Below are 18,245 nucleotides of genomic sequence, written 5' to 3' on the forward strand. Positions count from 1 at the left end.
GTTTTATTAGTTACATAGTACTTCTTGATTAAATTATAATTATTAATGCCTAACTAAAACTAACGAATATAATCTTAACTTAATTCTTTAAATTTCAAAATGTTAAAATCAGTAGAATCACTAAGCTAAAAACTTAAGATATATCACATTTTCATCCTAAGGGCCCGCAGGTACACGATATCTATAATTCTGTTACACCTACAAATATTACGTCAACTGTTACATGTAACGTTACACGCAGCTGACCATAATCTTTAAAGTGAATACTATATCTACAAGTACCAAACATAATCTAATTATTGACCTACTAAAATAGTGACATAGGCAATATTAATTTGTTCGCATAGTTAAGTTTGGCGGGTAGGTTACGCGTCTATAAACTTGATCAATAAGATTATACATTGTAAGGCTTCTCCCGCCTACAAAGTCATTGAATACTGTTTGTCGTGAATGGACGTGTGCATAGGAAATGTCTGATATTACTAGTGAGTTAGTGACAAAACAAGAATAATGTCGAAGACTCGCAAAAGGGTGCAAAGTGACAACGTACAAGGCAATTTTTCGGTTTGTATCTCAAATTATATTTACTAATACTTTATCCGTTTGTTTCCATATTATATTTTATGGTTTTTGTAGGCTTTTTTATTTTGGTTATAAGTTGCAGTGATTGACTATAGTAGGCAGTACTCGTTACAAAAAAAAATACCTCCAATAAATGAAGCAAAATCTCATTTTATTCATAGCATTCTGAAGTTTATATAAAAGTAGTATGAAACGTTTTCAATCATTACTTACATACATACTTCTAAAATTATAATATATTCAACGGAACTGTACCTATTTAATTCACATCCCACCTAAAACCCCATCACTCGATCCAGGCAACCGAAGCCAAGGAGGATGCCATTGACCTGGACGACCTGCTGCCCAAGATCGGGGAGTTTGGCCTCTACCAGAAGCTGCTTCTATGGCTGGTGTGTCTGCCCGCATGTCTCCCGTGTGGCTTCTGCGCTTTCAACCAGCTCTTCATGACGGACGTGCCCGACCACTGGTGCAACGTGCCCGCACTGCATCAGTATAACTTTACGGAGGAGGAGATTAAGATGATGGCTATACCTAAAAAGGTTTGGGTGGTGGTCTTGAATACTATGTTTTTGTACAAATTAATAGGTCATTGTGGTTGTAGGTGTGAGCATGATGATAGTTATAAAAGTGAAAAATGGTAACGATCATATAAAAGACTTGCGTCATTTATTCTCAGATTATGTTCTTAAAACATCCTTTTGTAAACCGAAAGAGATACACAAAACAATTATTACTTAAGAACCCAATTACTTAGTTTAACTGCTTGGGTACTAAAGTACATGTAGGTGAGTAGAATTGAAATATATTTAGGTAGGTAAAACTGGTAAATTTAAACTCCTCATCTAAAACAACTTCGTTTAATAAAAACAAAAAATACCGGTAAACTTTCAATGCATTTTGAACCCTTTTCCCTCGCGCTTTGAACTACTCAATTATTTGCACTTGTACTTGAATGTGACGTAGGCAAATTGCGAGCAAGAATCGGAATGACCTATTTATTGAGTTCACCTTGTTCGCTCTAACATTGAAAGAAATTAATGGTGTAAACCTACCTAATGTAGGTGTACGAAGTGATTTCCACCGAAATGTTAAAGCTTCACATCCTCAACTCGACACAACAATGACAAAAGTTGAAGTATCGCTGAAAATATTAGCAAAAAAACAAGCGAGCCTAAAAAACCTTATCTAAAAATCAACCCTGTTTTTCTCACTTGCAACAGAGCAACAGTACATTTGAAAGATGTCTGCGGTATGCGGTGAACTGGAGCCAGGTGTTGGAGGACGGTGGGCCGGACATAGGCCCCGGGATGAAGGACATAGGCCCCGGTATGGAGGACATAGGCCCCGGCTGGCCCGTGGAGCACTGCCGGGACGGTTATGTCTACAACACCACGCTGGTGTCCTCGTCTATCGTTATTGATGTAAGGAAAATAAATAAGCTCATGACTATACACGTCCATTCTAAATTCTTGAAAAAAGGAATAATGAAAAATGATTTAGATTAGTGAGCTCAGAATATAGAGGTTTACAAATTATTCTTAAAAGTTCATAAATAAGTATTTGAGAAACTTAGCATTCAGCAACTACTTAAATCGATTCATTTGGTCACCGCAAACAGTTTAACAGTAGTAGAGCTAAGACTAAGCAATGGTATTATGATAAATTAATGCAATATTATTATTTCAGTTTGACCTAGTTTGCGACTTTGATGTGTACCCCACGCTGGGCCTAGTGGCGCTAAACGTCGGTGGGCCCATCGGAGTATACACATTCGGCTTATTGAACGACCGCATCGGACGGAAGAAGTCATTCTTTGCGTGTCTCACCACTCTACTGATAGGCAGCTTCATGACTGCCTTAGCACATGAGTATTGGTTCTGGGTGTTAGCCAGATCTATAGTGGGTCTCACTATACCAGCCGTGTATCAGATACCGTTTATAATATGTAAGTTTCCTTTAAATAATATTTAAAATGATCAAAATATCTGTGGCAAACAAGGCCTACGACTCGTAGGCTACGAACTGGCTACGACTCGTAGCTCGTAGCATCTCGTAGCAGGGTACTACGCGCTACGATGCGTAGCCCGTAGCAATGTCGCAGCTTTTATTTTTTGTGATGGATCATTGTTATTTATTGTAGAAGCTAGGTAGTTTGAAAATATTAATATTTGTATTGTAGTAGTACCTATCATAAAATATACATAAATTAGTAATCAATTCTTACAGCGCTGGAGCTCGCGGGGCCAAATTACCGATCATTCGTCACCGTAATGACATGCGTATTTTACACTCTGGGCCTAATCTTGCTGTCGATCGTGACATACCTTCTTAGAGACTGGCGGAAACTGGCCTGGGCCACATCGGCTCCATTTGTCCTGTACTACTTCTACTGGTTCGTGCTGCCGGAGTCCCCGAGGTGGCTGCTGATGAAGGAGCGGCTGGAGGAAGCGAACACGATATTGAAGTCTATAGCCCGAGTGAACGGGAAAGAAATGCCAGAAGAGTACACGGCGAGGCTGCAGAAGAAGGTGATGGAGCAGAAGGAGCGTGGCTTCGTGGAGGATCAGTCGCCGAGCGTGTTCGCGCTGTGCCGCACGCCCAACATGCGGCTCAAAACTTGCCTCATAACACTCAACTGGTGCGCGTCCGAGATGGTGTACGTCGGGCTGAGTTACTACGGGCCGGCCATCGGCAGCAACCAGTACATGAGCTTCTTCCTGTCCTCGGCCGTGGAGATCCCCAGCTACGTGGTGTGCTGGCTGCTCATGGACCGCGTCGGCCGCCGCTGGCCGCTCTGCTTGTCTATGGTCATCAGCGGTATATTTTGTATCGCTACTGTTATGTTGCCTGAAGGTGAGGTCACTGATGCATCATTGAAATACCCAATAGAAAAATGTACTTGCGATGATCATGGTAATGTGTAACTTTCATGTTTCAGATGCGCAGACGGAGACTCTCATATTGTATTTAATTTCGAAGTGTTTTATTTCCGCATCATTTTTAATAATTTATCCGTACGCGGGAGAGTTATACCCGACTGAGCTGAGAGGGGTGGGAATCGGGACATCTGCTTATATCGGTGGTTTGGGATTAACAATAATCCCCTTTGTGAATTACTTGGTGAGACTGTTTTTTTTCGATATGAATAAACATTCGACAAATTGAAAATGCTAAGTAGCTCATCGTATGCTCATGATTATGATAACTCTCATTTTTAGACCGTTTCTGCACATATCTACCACACATCAATGCACCGTATCGTGAAATAAGAAATTGAGGTAGGTATCATCGTAAGATTGCAATATCATTCATTAATATAGCTATAGTAAAAAAACATCACATATACAGGATTTTGCAAAAGTGGTATAGTAAGCTTAAAGGGGATGACTCAGCGGATCATTCTAGACTAGCATCACAGAAACTATCCACTGATTATTTTACTTATTTTAAGCAAAGGGGACTTCTTACAAAATGTTTTACACGCTTTAATAATTACTTTTAAATGTAGAATATAGGTGGATATTATATTATGTTTTAGGATTTACATCTACTGCCACTAGGGCTGACGTTAGCAACTAACATTAATAATATAATATAATAATATGATCACTACAGGGTTCGAGTAACCTGGTCCTGCCGTTGGTGGTGATGGGCGCGGTGTCGGTGGTGGGCGGCCTGACGGCGCTGAGGCTGCCCGAGACCCTGCACTGTCCCCTGCCTCAAACTGCCGAAGAGGGGGAGCTGTTTGGGAAAGACTGGACTTATAAGGACTGCTGTGTGTGTGGTGATCAAAGGTGGGTTTTTTTTTGGGCTGGGACTTTGAGGACTTTTTAGGCACGGGAAAAAACAGATAGGCATACGAATTAGGAAGCTACTTAGGTATCCTATACGTATAAACGTGAAAGTTTGTTACTAAGGATTCCATGGATGATTGCCTACCTTCGCTAGGAGACGGCACTAGAAGAAGTATGGATGGATGAATGTTTGTTAGTCTTTCACAAGAAAACAGCTGGAGCATTTTTGATTAAATTTGGTTGGTACCTAAGAAGCTGACAACCAGGAAAAGCAATATATGCTCATAACAATATCCAACACTTTTCATTGCCTTGTCCTTTGTAACACCGAATCATACGGTTGTCGTAGTTGCTCCGTAGTCATCAATATAAAATATTTCATTCCACAGGCAAGCTCCAACGTCGGACTCGTATGAAAACCTGGATCAGCTGGAGTTGAACCAGGCCCCAGTCACTGACCGGGTGTCGGAGATCCCCAGCATCAGACGAAGCTCCATGAGGAAGCTGGTGCGCCAGTCCAGCATAGTAGAAACCCAACGCGACTTCGACGGAAATATTAAAATGACTTATTGGTTTTAAAGTTTGAAATATTTATAAGTACCTACCTAGTTACCTATCTACGTACAGTCGATACCGAAGAGATTAAACAGTATAGTTCAGTATACTTAGTTAGAGCTTTCTTTGAAATTTTCCTTAGATATTATATTAAAATGAATCAGCTTCAACACTCAAAGTACCATACCTCGTCCCGGGTTCGATTTCCAGCCGAAACCTATAAAATTACGCTTCATAAAAGGCGGCTATTCACTCGGAACAAAGTCCTTGCTCGGAACCAAATGTGCATTCAGGAGTTTTCTCATAGTTTGGAAATTAATCTTCTAATCATCCCTCAGGGCTCAAAATAATATCAGTAAGCACACTGAAAAGTGGTTACTGATTTTTTTGCGTGAAGCTGTTATTATTCTGAAAGCACCACAATGTGATGTGTGTGAATGCAGCTTAATTTTGTTATACTCTGTGAAATATTTTTATACTCTGTTATCTTTGTGGTGACGTGTGACGTAGATTTCTTCCGTACCGGCAGTGCTTTGTGTTTTTATTTGTGCATATCTCTATCAAGAATACAACACGTATTGCATAAATCTATGTGCAGCAACTCGATTGCCTGAATTACAATGGCCCTGTCGAGGCGAAACATACTATCGTGCACAGTGCTACTTAGTGTTTTGTTGATAACCGTGTTGGGACATAGCCACTCACATTCACATGATGAATCCCCTGCTTTCAAATATTCTAAAACTGCAAATGAGAAGATAAAAGCAGAGCAGACGAAGCCTCCAGTGGACCAGTACGACTTGTACGTGAAAGCCTTGAGTTCAACCCTTTTCATAAGCATACTTCCCTTCTTCATACTATTTTTCATTCCTATTGATGGAAGCGTCGAAAAGCAGCCTCTGCTCAAAATTCTATTGTCGTTCGCATCAGGAGGTCTACTAGGAGATGCTTTCCTCCATTTAATACCCCATGCGCTGATGTCAAGTTCCGGAGAGCATGGGCACAGTCACAGCCACTCTCACTCACATGGAGCTGGGGAGGAGGCTCATGAGCCGCACGACGTCACGGTGGGGCTCGGCGTGCTCGGCGGCATCATCGCCTTCCTCGTCGTCGAGAAAACTGTACGACTATTTGATGGTGGACACGGCCATTCCCACAGCGGAGACAAGAAGAAGTCTGACGACAAATTGAAGAAGAAAGGCAAAGACAAAAAACAAGAGATTCAAATAGCTGGATACTTGAACTTGGCAGCTGATTTCACACACAACTTCACAGATGGTCTTGCTATCGGGGCATCATTTATTGCTGGACAAAATATTGGATATATCACCACAGTAACTATTTTGTTGCATGAGATACCTCATGAAATTGGAGATTTTGCCATTCTAGTGAAGTCTGGCTGCTCTCGTGGAAAAGCAATGATGCTTCAGCTAGTCACTGCCTTTGGAGCTTTCTCTGGGACATTTATTTCAATTTATCTGCAAGGCTCCGGGGAGGGTCTGGTCTCCAGACTGGTGCTGCCATTCACTGCTGGCGGTTTCATTTACATTGCAACTGTTTCAGTCATTCCAGAATTATTAGAAGGGTCTAATAAGTTATCACAGTCAGTTAAAGAAATATTTGCTTTATTAGTAGGTGTTTATATGATGGTTTTAATAGCACAATATGAGTGATTAGGTAAATATTTTCTGTTGCATTTTTAGTAGTAGCTAATAAGTTTGGCCATTAATTGAATCAAAAAATAAAAATTACATCACAAATATTATAAAATTATAGTTTTATAATTTGTCAATACCTTTCCTATTACTTGGACATAGTTAAATTGTCATTATAAATCATTTAGAAACTGGATCCATTGTAGTCAGCTAATGGGTTCTTTTAATGTTCTACTTGAGAATAAAGTTTGTAGAATGCTATTTTTGTAAAAAAAAATTGTAACACCTGCTGTTGATTAGCTCAGTGTAAACTATTTAATGACACATCCTCCATGTAGGTATTATCATTCCTATAACTTTTTATCACTTGTACATAAACATTAATTTTAAATGTTCCATTCTTTCCATTTGTCTTTATAGTGTTTTATGATATAAGTGCAAGGTGATTAATAGTGACTATATTTTAATATGTAGAACTAAGTTAACTAGTTACTATCTGTGAGCAATAAATTCTGGCTATCTTTGTGATGGAACAAATCAAAATGTAGTAGCTTTCAATAGGAGTATAGGAGAGTATTGTATAAAAATAAAGAAATATAAATTTTCAGAAAGTTTTTTATTTTATTGTTTACTTCTTCTTGGACACACCAACAGTCCTGCCTCTCCTGCCGGTGGTCTTGGTGTGCTGACCGCGCACGCGCAGGCCCCAGTAGTGACGCATGCCTCGGTGGGCGCGGATCTTCTTCAGCCTCTCCAAGTCCTCACGAAGTTTAGAGTCCAAGTTGGAGGAGGTCAGCTGGCTGTATTTACCGTCGACAATGTCCTTTTGTCTGTTCAAGAACCAGTCGGGGATTTTGTATTGCCTGGGGTTTGACATGATCGTAATGATCTTTTCGACCTGTAACAAAATAATTTTATGGTAATTATTATAATAGTGGATAATGCCAACTAGCTGCCCACCTGCTGCTCTCTTTGCTATCTCAAAGTGGGATTGCTTATTATCAAATGGTTGTTAACTTAGAGCATTATGCATTGTTGTAATATCAAAACATTTGTTTTGAATCACAACATACAATAGTTTTTAATATTTTTTTCAGCATATTTTTGTGTTTTTGTTTAATTTGTCACTCATTCCAAACAACCAAATAGGTAGATTGGCTGATCTCTTCTTTTAGACCTCAGATCAACAGTATGGATGCCAAGCAGATGCACATCTGGTTTGTAGACTCTAGATTGCATGAACAATAAGTATTTTATGAAAGAAGGCAGGTAGTTAGTTACACTTTCAAGACAAACTTTGAACTCAAGTTGGTGATGATGATTGAAGACATTATTCCAACAATGCACTCTGAAATTTGGTTTTCTTAGGCAGCCGGAACCACTAGATAGGAGGTTAACTATCTATTATCATAAATCACTGAAGTTTTAACTAGTGCTTATAAAGGTTTGTTTACGTTTTTTATTGGACAAGTTGAGAAGCGGAACTTCATGAAATAACGTGGCGTTATACTTTAGTGTACACTGAATGAAATTTATTATATCTTACCTCTTCCTCAGTGCATTCTCCCGCACGTTTGTCAAGATCGATGTCGGCTTTCTTCAGGACAATGTTGGAGTACCTGCGACCAACTCCCTTGATGGCAGTCATGGCGAACATAACCTTGCGTTTGCCATCGATGTTCGTATTCATGATACGAAGAATGTGTTGAAATTTGTCCGGTATTACGAGCGACTAAAACAGAAGACATAGTTAGGTTATCCAAGTGCAAGTATACAGAGAAATTGTGAGTAAAAATTATAAATATGATACACAGCGATAACATATAGGTCACGCAACTTAATCAATAGCATAATATTTAAGGAAATATATAGGATTTCTTACCATTTTGAAGATTTTTATCAACAAAATGCACAACAATACAACTTCGGCACTAAAACTTCAAAAGAAAAGGACTAAAATATTCTAGTCTGTGAACTACCAAATGTCAATGTCAAACTATTCATCAATCACAGAGTAGGTAACAGTAAAAAAATACTATGCTGCCACATGTAAAAAATCATAAGGTTAGCCGCACATCTGCGATTACGGCCGCATTGCGTCCTTGACGGGGTGGGCGGGCGGTCAATGGCACGCGCATCTTGATAAAGTTTATAATTTATAAAATAGTTTTACTGATTTCGATGACAGGCGACGAATAATTTATTGGTAAATCACGCTAACGGATTGCACCGCCCGCGCTCGCTCCTCCCGCTTGACAGATCGAGATCCGCTGCACCTCCACCTCGCCACTGATGAGCTGACCCAAGGAACATAAGTAACATTTTTTTGCTGATCACATCCAACCACCTACGCCTTCGACCACTTGCATCGGAAATATTGGAGGTGCAAATGCCTCTCACGGAAATAATTTCTACTCGTTTTGAATCGGTGGACGCAGTGCGTGAGCAGGTCTATGTGTCTATGGTGTAGTTTAATTAAATTTGTTTTATGGCAACATTAAACACGAAGATTCCTTTCAACCGTGTGCCGGTTTCGTCAGTTATTTAGCTCTCAATTTTTGTATTTTATTGGTTTTTTCTTGAGTTTTAACACTAAACAATACACCAAAATGCACGCTGAAACTACATTAACACTTATACAAATACTTGAAAAGACTATATCGCCTGGTAAGTAACTAAATCCTTCATGTGTCGAGCATGGCGCTTGTTCGTGTAATGTCAAAGCTGTTATCGCCAAACGTTCTTTGTAATGCGAGCTAATAATGTAGAATAGAAGCTTGTTGTGTGTAGCAGAACAGTAGCTACTGATCAAGGAACCACAGGTAGCCGCCGTAACACGTATTACCACTGCAAACTCATTTTAGAAGTGGAGTTTTCAACAATGTCATTATAACGGCTTTGTATTCGGAAGTTTAGTTTAGTGTAGATTGACACCAATAAATAACATAGATTCATACAAAAAATAATCTCAATTATGATGTTTCTGAGGTTGCCTTCTTATTATAGACAAGCATACTCTACCTACTAATAATATTTTGCACATGGGTTATTTACAGATAGAAATGAATTGGAAGCTGCTGAAAAATACCTCAACCATGCAGCAGCTACAGACTTCACCACCTTCATCAAGATGCTATCTGATGTGCTGGTGCAGGGCGGCAACAGCCAGGTGGCCAGGATGGCTGCTGGGTTACAGCTTAAAAATCATCTAACATCTAAGGACATCACACTAAAACAGCAATACCAACAAAGATGGCTAGCATTACCTGAAGACATAAGACTTTATATTAAGAAAAATGTATGTTTTTGTCACTGTTATAACATGGATAATTGTTATTTAATGTTTAAGAAACAAATTTATACATTTAACACTATACTTTTTAGATTCTGTCAGCTATTGGCACAGAGAACAGCCGGCCGAGTTCTGCGGCGCAGTGTGTCGCCTATGTGGCCGTGGCAGAGCTACCAGTGGGCCAGTGGAATGATCTCATCCCAATGCTTGTAGAAAATGTTGTCAATGGACAGTCAACTGAACTTAAAAAAGAAGCTACTCTTGAAGCTATTGGTATGTAACATTGTATGTTCTTTTCTAGCCATAATGCAGAATTATAAGTAATTGATTTGTATTTGGGAGCCCATTAGCATTAGGTCTTCATAAAATAAATTGAACTAATTCAAATGAAATTGGATGAACATTTTCATTATGTACGTAGATCCACATTGTCTTAATAAGGAAAAGTCCAATAGCAGTCTATTCCAACATAACCACTGGGATTTTCTGATTTGAATCTTATTATTTTCTCTCATAACTTAAAAAAAAACTTCACCATATTTCAGGCTACATTTGCCAGGAGATAGATGCTGAAGTTCTAACAGAGCAGAGCAATCCAATCCTCACGGCCATCATCCACGGAATGAGATCAACAGAACCCAGCAACTATGTCCGTTTAGCTGCCACACAAGCTCTGCACAACTCTCTAGAGTTCACCAAAGCAAACTTTGACAAGGAAAACGAAAGGAATTTCATAATGGAAGTAGTCTGTGAAGCCACTCAGTCCACCGACATGAGGATCAGTGTAGCAGCTCTTCAATGCTTAGTAAGTACTACAGCTTTACATACATCAGCTTTAGCTTTAGAATTATTGTCATGACTATATTTACACAAGTGTACAAAAGCAGGTCTGATTGGACACTGATATAAAAGAGCACTGATACATACCCACAGTTATAAAAGAGCACTTATTTTTTTCATTCTAGGTCAAAATACTGTCACTGTACTATCAATACATGGAGCCTTATATGGGTCAAGCCCTTTTCCCTATAACATTAGAAGCTATGAAGTCTGATATTGATGAAATATCTCTACAAGGTATTGAGTTCTGGTCAAACGTCAGCGATGAAGAAATTGATTTAGCTATTGAAGAGGCTGAGGCTGGAGAAGCAGGTATGCACAATGTACCTTACATATTATTATGCACAGTATAAACTGTATATAAACATATCATAACCAGATCATGTTAATGCTTCAATAATTAACTAACATGTTTAAACATTTTAGGTCGGCCACCAGTTAGAACATCCAGGTACTATGCAAGAGGAGCCCTACAATACCTGGCGCCAGTGCTCATGCAGAAACTAACTAAACAAGATGATAGTGATGATGAACTAGAATGGAATCCTTCTAAAGCAGCATCTGTTTGCCTGATGCTCCTATCTAACTGCTGTGAAGATGACATTGTACCACATGTTTTGCCCTTCATCAACTCAAACATCAAAAACGAAAACTGGCGCTATAGGGAAGCTGCTCTGATGGCATTTGGCTCAATCTTAGGAGGTCTTGAAGCAAATACTCTGAAACCATTAGTAGAAAAGGCAATGCCCACATTAATCGAAGCCATGTACGACTCAAGCGTAGCCGTGAGAGATACAGCCGCCTGGACCTTTGGCAGAATTTGTGAAATAGTCCCTGAGGCTGCCATCAACGAGACTTATCTGAAGCCACTTCTGGAAAGTCTGGTGAACGGGCTGAAGGCGGAGCCGCGCGTGGCGGCCAACGTGTGCTGGGCGTTCACGGGGCTGGCGGAGGCGGCGTACGAGGCGGCCGACAGCGGCGAGTCCGGCCAGCCCGCCACCTACTGCATGTCCAACTACTTCGACTTCATCATCCAGCGCCTGCTCGAGACCACGGACCGGCAGGACGCGGCGCAGCACAACCTGCGCTCGGCCGCCTACGAGGCGCTCATGGAGATGGTGAAGAACTCGCCGGCCGACTGCTACGTCACGGTGCAGAAGACCACGATGGTGATCCTGGAGCGGCTGCAGCAAGTGTTGCAGATGGAGAACCACATCTCGAACCAGGCGGACCGCTCGCAGTTCAACGACCTGCAGAGCCTGCTGTGCGCCACGCTGCAGTCCGTGCTGCGCAAGGTCACGGCCGAGGACGCGCCGCAGATCTCGGACGCCATCATGACGGCGCTGCTCACCATGTTCGCCGGCAACGCGGGCAAGGCGGGCGGCGTGCAGGAGGACGCGCTCATGGCCGTGTCCACGCTGGTCGAGGTGCTCGGAGAGAACTTCCTCAAGTACATGGACGCCTTCAAGCGCTACCTGTACGTGGGGCTCAAGAACCACCAGGAGTACCAGGTCTGCATCGCCGCTGTCGGGCTCACCGGGGATATCTGCCGGGCGCTGAAAAGCAAGGTAATGTTATATTACATTTCAAGTGCATGATTACGATATTTACACCTGTAATGTTTATGAATTAATCAGTGAACGCAAATAACTCTCACATTAAATATTTATGCTGTATTCATAGATATGGATTAACTTCCTTCGTTATTTTACAGGTGCTACCGTATTGTGATGAAATTATCGTTTTATTATTGGAAAACCTGGGAGACCCATCCATTCATCGTTCAGTTAAGCCTCAGATCTTGTCAGTATTTGGAGATATTGCACTCAGTATTGGACCCGACTTCGCCAAGTATTTCGACGTTGTGATGCAAATGTTACTGCAGGTATGAACCTTTATTAATCCAAAAATTATACACATTGATGTTAATTAATCTTATCTTTAATAAGTTACAGCGATACCATACGGGCGTTACGTACGCACAACGCTCTTATTAAACAATATAATGCATCTCTGTTGCTTCATTTGTTTCCCACTCAAGATAATCATCACAATTTAGACTCCACAACAAACAAACCATCTCTAAACCCGACACTGCCACCAATCTGATTACCACCCTAAACGCTTTCTTATGTTTTATTCTTGTTATACAACGGTTGTCTGGAAGAGATCGCTTAATTAGCGATAAGATCGCCATTTGTGCATCTCTGTTGTTTAAGTTAGATTGGTGTGCAAATAAAGATTATTGTTGATTATTTATTATAATTATTGTTATTAACAATAAATTCCCCGACCCATTGCAGGCGAGCAACGCGCAAGTGGACCGCAACGACTACGACATGGTGGAGTACCTGGGCGAGCTGCGCGAGAGCGTGCTCGAGGCCTACACCGGCATCATACAGGGACTCAAGGGCTCCACGGGAGAGGTCAGTGGGATGGTGCTGTTAGTTAATGACTAGAGGCTATTTCTGCTGTGTTATAAAGTTGTGTACTTCGAGTACACATCTAGGATATAGATGTGCAGATTGTTGCATCCTCACGGTGTTTTCCTTCCCTGTAAGAGTTGAGTTCATATAGGGTGTTTCAAAAAGCCGGGCCGTGCGAACTTTGGCGAGCTGCGTCGAGCGCAGTTGTTTACACAGCGCGTGGCGCGGCGAACCACGAGCGGAGCCAGGCTCGGCTCGGGCTAGCCCGCGTCGTTTAATCGCGCCTTTAGATATAACATGCTGCACGCTGCATGCTGGTTTCGGCTTAGTATACCCTTTTTGCACCCTGTATAATAATATTATACATGGAGCGATTCATGCGCTGCAGCCCTTCATCATATGCTTGCATTTTTCCCTTTCCATTCTAAAACACATACGTTTAAATTCAGGTGCGAGCGGACGTGGCGCTGGTGGAGCCGCACGTGCCGGCCATCGTGAACTTCATGATCCAGGTGGCGTGCGAGCCGGAGCGCACCGACGGACACATGTCCGTCATCGCCGGCCTCACCGGGGACCTGTGCACGGTACGTGTTTAGTGTTAACAGCTTATGTCCCAGTGACCCCATTGGTAAACCAGACACGGCTGTTTTTTTATTGTCTCTGTTTCTCGAACCACAATGGGAAAAATACGTCTATCAAAGCTTTCTCTCCTGAGTAGGTATTGAAAGTGATCAACTCCGGGAACTGGATTTCAGCGAAATCATTAACGTCTTTCGGCCAAAATAGCTCGGAGTTAAGGCTAAAATTTTATTGCAGATAAATCTCGTTTCCGATTATATTTATGTGTGTTAAATAATAAAATTATGTATACTTGATTCCATTCCAAAAATATTTATTAAAAAAGTAACTGAAAAAACATTACCACTTTATTCGGAAAATAATTTGGGGCCTGGGGGCGCCCATTCCACCACTTTGTCCATCGTAAAACGTGCATATGATGTGAGAAGAGACGTGTGGTGTATGTAGGCAATACTGGCAGATCTCTGGGATATTTCAACATCTTCGGCAATACAAAGGTTTAGTACCTACCACAGTCATACTAATGATGATGCATCAATAAAAACACACTGCAATCACCGTGTAACTTTTCTCGCTCTCTTATCGACAAGTTCTAGCATTTTATGTTGAAGTGACTAGTATCTTGTTGAGATGATATCCTCGGAAAACTGTGTACATTATTTTTGCTAGTCATACTTGTATTAATTAATAATAAAGTTGGTAGCCCTTATCTCGTTATCTCGACGTAGTAAATAATAAGTAGGTACCTAATCAAATCAGTAGCTTATCACCACGTGTATTTTTTTAGAAGGAAGCAACTTTGTTTTACTGTAATAATAATATTATAAACAAATTGTGACCCGATACTACATAATAACACAGCTACGTATTATTTATTTAGAATACTCACAATACACACAAAGTAATAATAACGATAGTGGATTCCCTAGCAGCGCTTAGGATACTAAGAAACAGGGACACTTTTACATAACAATTTTTATATCCATAAGTAGCTTACGCCACGCCTTACGTGCTCTTTATAAACCATTGTACTCTTACGTCCAATAAAAAGTATTCAACCGGCTTCAAAAAAAGAGGTTCTCAACCTGTAATGCTATGTAATGTAACCTGTAATGTTATTCGCGATTATCTCGCGCTCAGCTAAACCTATGTATATTGATTCGGTTTTTGAATGTATCTATCTTAACCCCGCAGGTGTTCGGCACCCGCGTGCTGCCGCTGATCGAGACCCGCCCCCTCCTGGACCTGCTGCAGGCGGCGCGGCGCTCGCGCACGCCGCGCACGAAGGTGCTGGCCAACTGGGCCACCAAGGAGATCCGCAAGCTCAAGCAGCAGGCGCCGCTCGCCAGCTGGTGAGTGTGTGTTGTTGTATAAAGGCGGTATACGGATGGTGTATATCAGATGCATACTGCACTGCCATAGATAGATATCCACGTGTACATGTTTACAGTGAGTTAAACATGAGATTTTAAACATCAAATATACCATACCGTAACGTTATCTAGATGGATTTCTAATTCAAAACAAAATTAAAATCTAATTTATTCTTTAATCTTTGATTATCCTATCTAAACCATATGTTCTGTATGTATTTAGGTATGTATGTATAAATTAATGATGTTTGTTGTGTGGTTGCAGATTTGTGTCGCTGCGCGGCGACAGCGTCCCGGCCGGCGCCGCCTGCGGCTGGTAGCGGCGGCGGCACCTCTCACATTATGTATCAGTTGTTAGGTGCATTAGTTTACACACCATTTTTATTTTACTTTGTTATTTTTATATGTAATGTAGTATAGTTAATTATTATTATTTGCATATTCTGTTTAAATTATCTTTTCATCTAGCTACTTATTGTAACTAGACTTTATTAAACTGGATTAAAAATCGGATCACAGAGTGATTTCTACATTGAGATGTGGCCAAAACTGATGCACCTATCACATAGCATTCTTGAATAATTTAAGTATGCGTATGCCTGACCATAATCTTTCCATATATATCGTAAAAAGCAGCTGAAGCATTTTCCTATTTGGTATTATAAATACAGACAGTGGCTGTGGTATCTTTACATGAGATAAGGTGATAGTTAGTCTGAAAGTGAGCCTGAATGACAGGGATCGAATGTTATAATAGGCATGCACATTTGCAAGGTGATTTTTGAATTTTATAAATATTAATTATGTTTTGTAAGTTGCCTGAAAGGTAGTATGAATGAGGAGGAGTGTACGTGAGTCTGCGTGGCTGAATGTGATCAGTGGTATTTTGTAAACTTAGACTTATTGTGTCAGTCGCGAGATGGCGCGCGAGTCGCGCCGACGTTGATGGAGGCTGGAGGACGCCATATTGGTGCAACGCTTTTTGGACATCACATTCTGTAGCCAGCTGTGGTCGCCTATAAAACATACCTACTGTAAATAATATATTTTGTAAAGTACCCCATTAAAATAGTACAGAACACTTTACTAACTTCTCAATCAGCTATCTACAGTTGTGATGGTTAAAAAGGATGCCTTCAGTGCTCGAAAAAATATTTACATTATTTGTACATATGTAATTAAAAGACTTTCTTTTACGTCTTCGTGACAAAGCGTCCTTAACAATTAAATTTGAAATCTTGAAAGTCTGAGGAATGTTTGTTATCGTTTTGTTGTTTTTGTTTTTATACATGTAAAAGCGCTTGAATCTCCAATTACACAAACGTTTTGTAATAATGTAACCTGCCATTAGTGTCTTGAAATATGAAGATTCTAAACTTGAATTAAACAAAACATGAAGTTGTACATTAAATTTCAAGCCAATGTAATACTCTGAAAATTTATTGCTGGACAATAATTTTTCGAATGTACCTAGTTCTAAAGTTAATAATGATTTGCAAACAAACCTTATGTTTCGATAGTTAAATTAAACCAATACCTTTGAACACTTGAAGATGAATAAATGCAATTAATAAGAGTATCGTAGCGCTAATGTATCTATTACTTAAGGATAATTGAGTGTTTGCTAGTCTGCTCGCAGCACTGACAGGGGATGATGTATGCAAGGATTGTGCAAGACAAGAAGATTAATACTACATATCCAACATGCTTACTTTGCTCAGAACTATTGTTATAATGTATGATAGGAGAATGTGTGAGGACTAGTGCCATGCCGTGAAAGGTTCTCAAATTAGAATCGTAGAGGCATTGAGTCAATGAATACCACCCACTTTTCCTGCAATATCTAAAATATTTTTGTCAAATTTTTCGTTATGTTTTAAACTGTAACCACTTCTGTAACTGTTCCATAATAATAAAACATTTAGTGACTTCATAGATCTTTTATTAGAAACCCGTATAATATAATTAGATTGCCTTGTATAACAGACAATCTATAAAATTCACTATTGTGTTCTAAATTTTGTTAGATTCATCTCTACATTAGTTATTCAGCTTTCTATAGACGGGTTCCCCTCATCTCGCATAATCTTTATTGACCAAAACTCATTTCGCATAACTCGTATGGTCTAAACTTTTTTGGCCGAACCATCACTTTGCCAAGACTTATGTGGCATAAGGCTCGTTTCGTCTAAAACTCTTTAGGCACAATCTTTAAACACCTAAATTTCGTTTGCTCAAATTTATGTTCGTCTATACCTATGTATAATCTTGTTTCTCCTGTTATCTTAATAAATAATATATTAAGTAGGTATGTAGTAAATGTACAAATTGTGGTATTTTTCTCCTATATCCCGAAAATCACGATATTGAATGATTAAAAAATCGAAAGTTAACGAGCAATATAATTATTACAAACCCCATGAGATCGAAACCTTAAGATAGGTGCGACGATGAGCAAAGCGGGGAGGAGCGTGTTAGGTGCACATGTTCATCAAAACCAAAGCGGAGCGTTTTCCAAACAGCGGAAACAATACAAGGCACCAGTTTGCGCTATAGTGAGACGCTCCGTCAAAGTTAAAGCCAATCAAATATTATTTCTTTTTATAAACCTATTATTAGGCTATTCAAGATTTGGCCATACCATTATTAGGCTAAACAAGATAATGCGAAATAACTTTTTACTAATCGAGATTTTTGCCACACGATTTTCGGCGAAACGAGACTTTGACCAAACGTTACTATGCAATACGAGATTAGGCAAATAAATCTTAGGCCAAAAAAGGTAGAACCGTGTAAGATACATTAATTAGGTTCTGCTCTACATTAGTTAGATTATGCTCTACATTAGTTCTTTATTACCTACAGCAGAATTCTATTAGCAGAATCTAATGTAGAACAGACCATTAGTCATTAGATATTCAGCTTTCTACACTCGCGAGCAACCAAATCGACTCAAGCCTTGACGGCGCAAACATACATTAATACAAGTAAAATTATGAATAGAAATAATAAAAATGATATGTCATTTAAAAGCTTAAGATGTCAGCTTTAATTTGATATCATTATTATTGAAATCCATTCATCATTTTTGAAATAAATGATGTCTGAACGCAATTGTAGGAAAAACGGGAATTTAGGAAAAAAGG

General features: G+C 39.9%; 4 protein-coding genes across 5 annotated transcripts; 3 read left to right on the forward strand and 1 right to left on the reverse strand.

The window, feature by feature from the left end:
- The first annotated feature begins 9 nt into the window (after positions 1-9).
- LOC105387343 (carcinine transporter) lies at positions 10-5,322 on the forward strand. The gene is made up of 8 exons (XM_048631156.1): positions 10-564; positions 882-1,124; positions 1,806-2,006; positions 2,272-2,530; positions 2,812-3,438; positions 3,524-3,705; positions 4,201-4,379; positions 4,769-5,322. The coding sequence occupies exons 1-8, from the start codon at positions 511-513 to the stop codon at positions 4,956-4,958; spliced, it is 1,935 nt and encodes a 644-aa protein (XP_048487113.1). The 5' UTR covers positions 10-510; the 3' UTR covers positions 4,959-5,322.
- A 101-nt stretch (positions 5,323-5,423) lies between these two features.
- On the forward strand, positions 5,424-7,196 carry LOC119694559 (protein catecholamines up). Its single transcript, XM_038121144.2, has one exon. It carries the CDS (start codon positions 5,555-5,557, stop codon positions 6,605-6,607), a length of 1,053 nt encoding a protein of 350 aa, XP_037977072.2. The 5' UTR covers positions 5,424-5,554; the 3' UTR covers positions 6,608-7,196.
- On the reverse strand, positions 7,187-8,626 carry LOC119694560 (40S ribosomal protein S18). The gene is made up of 3 exons (XM_038121145.2): positions 8,472-8,626; positions 8,136-8,321; positions 7,187-7,487 (listed from the first exon to the last, which is right to left on the reverse strand). Exons 1-3 carry the CDS (start codon positions 8,472-8,474, stop codon positions 7,218-7,220), a joined length of 459 nt encoding a protein of 152 aa, XP_037977073.1. The 5' UTR covers positions 8,475-8,626; the 3' UTR covers positions 7,187-7,217.
- Positions 8,627-9,071: 445 nt separating this feature from the next.
- On the forward strand, positions 9,072-17,032 carry LOC105387324 (importin subunit beta-1). 2 transcript variants are annotated; one of them, XM_038121034.2, is made up of 11 exons: positions 9,072-9,256; positions 9,646-9,887; positions 9,974-10,154; positions 10,427-10,686; positions 10,847-11,033; positions 11,148-12,289; positions 12,436-12,606; positions 13,025-13,147; positions 13,597-13,731; positions 14,921-15,078; positions 15,365-17,032. In XM_038121034.2, coding segments are annotated over exons 1-11 (2,658 nt in total). In that variant the 5' UTR covers positions 9,072-9,198; the 3' UTR covers positions 15,366-17,032. The 2 variants fall into 2 exon arrangements, with proteins under 2 accessions (XP_037976962.1, XP_037976961.1); XM_038121033.2 differs by lacking the exon at positions 15,365-17,032 and having other exon boundaries at positions 14,921-15,082.
- The last annotated feature ends 1,213 nt before the right edge of the window (positions 17,033-18,245 follow it).

This window comes from Plutella xylostella, chromosome 4 (assembly GCF_932276165.1).
Source record: "Plutella xylostella chromosome 4, ilPluXylo3.1, whole genome shotgun sequence".
NCBI classification, from domain to species: Eukaryota; Metazoa; Arthropoda; class Insecta; order Lepidoptera; family Plutellidae; genus Plutella; species Plutella xylostella.

Bases quoted from the DNA above. Each gene is read 5' to 3' on its own strand.
- LOC105387324 (XM_038121033.2), top strand. From the start codon at position 9,199: ATGCACGCTGAAACTACATTAACACTTATACAAATACTTGAAAAGACT. The intron at 12,290-12,435 runs GTAATGTTATAT...GTTATTTTACAG, and splicing joins GCCGGGCGCTGAAAAGCAAG to GTGCTACCGTATTGTGATGA. The intron at 12,607-13,024 runs GTATGAACCTTT...GACCCATTGCAG, and splicing joins TGATGCAAATGTTACTGCAG to GCGAGCAACGCGCAAGTGGA.
- LOC119694559 (XM_038121144.2), top strand. From the start codon at position 5,555: ATGGCCCTGTCGAGGCGAAACATACTATCGTGCACAGTGCTACTTAGT.
- LOC105387343 (XM_048631156.1), top strand. From the start codon at position 511: ATGTCGAAGACTCGCAAAAGGGTGCAAAGTGACAACGTACAAGGCAAT. The intron at 2,531-2,811 runs GTAAGTTTCCTT...CAATTCTTACAG, and splicing joins TCAGATACCGTTTATAATAT to CGCTGGAGCTCGCGGGGCCA. The intron at 4,380-4,768 runs GTGGGTTTTTTT...TTCATTCCACAG, and splicing joins TGTGTGTGTGGTGATCAAAG to GCAAGCTCCAACGTCGGACT.
- LOC119694560 (XM_038121145.2), bottom strand. The intron at 7,488-8,135 runs GTAAGATATAAT...ATTTTGTTACAG, and splicing joins GAGAATGCACTGAGGAAGAG to GTCGAAAAGATCATTACGAT.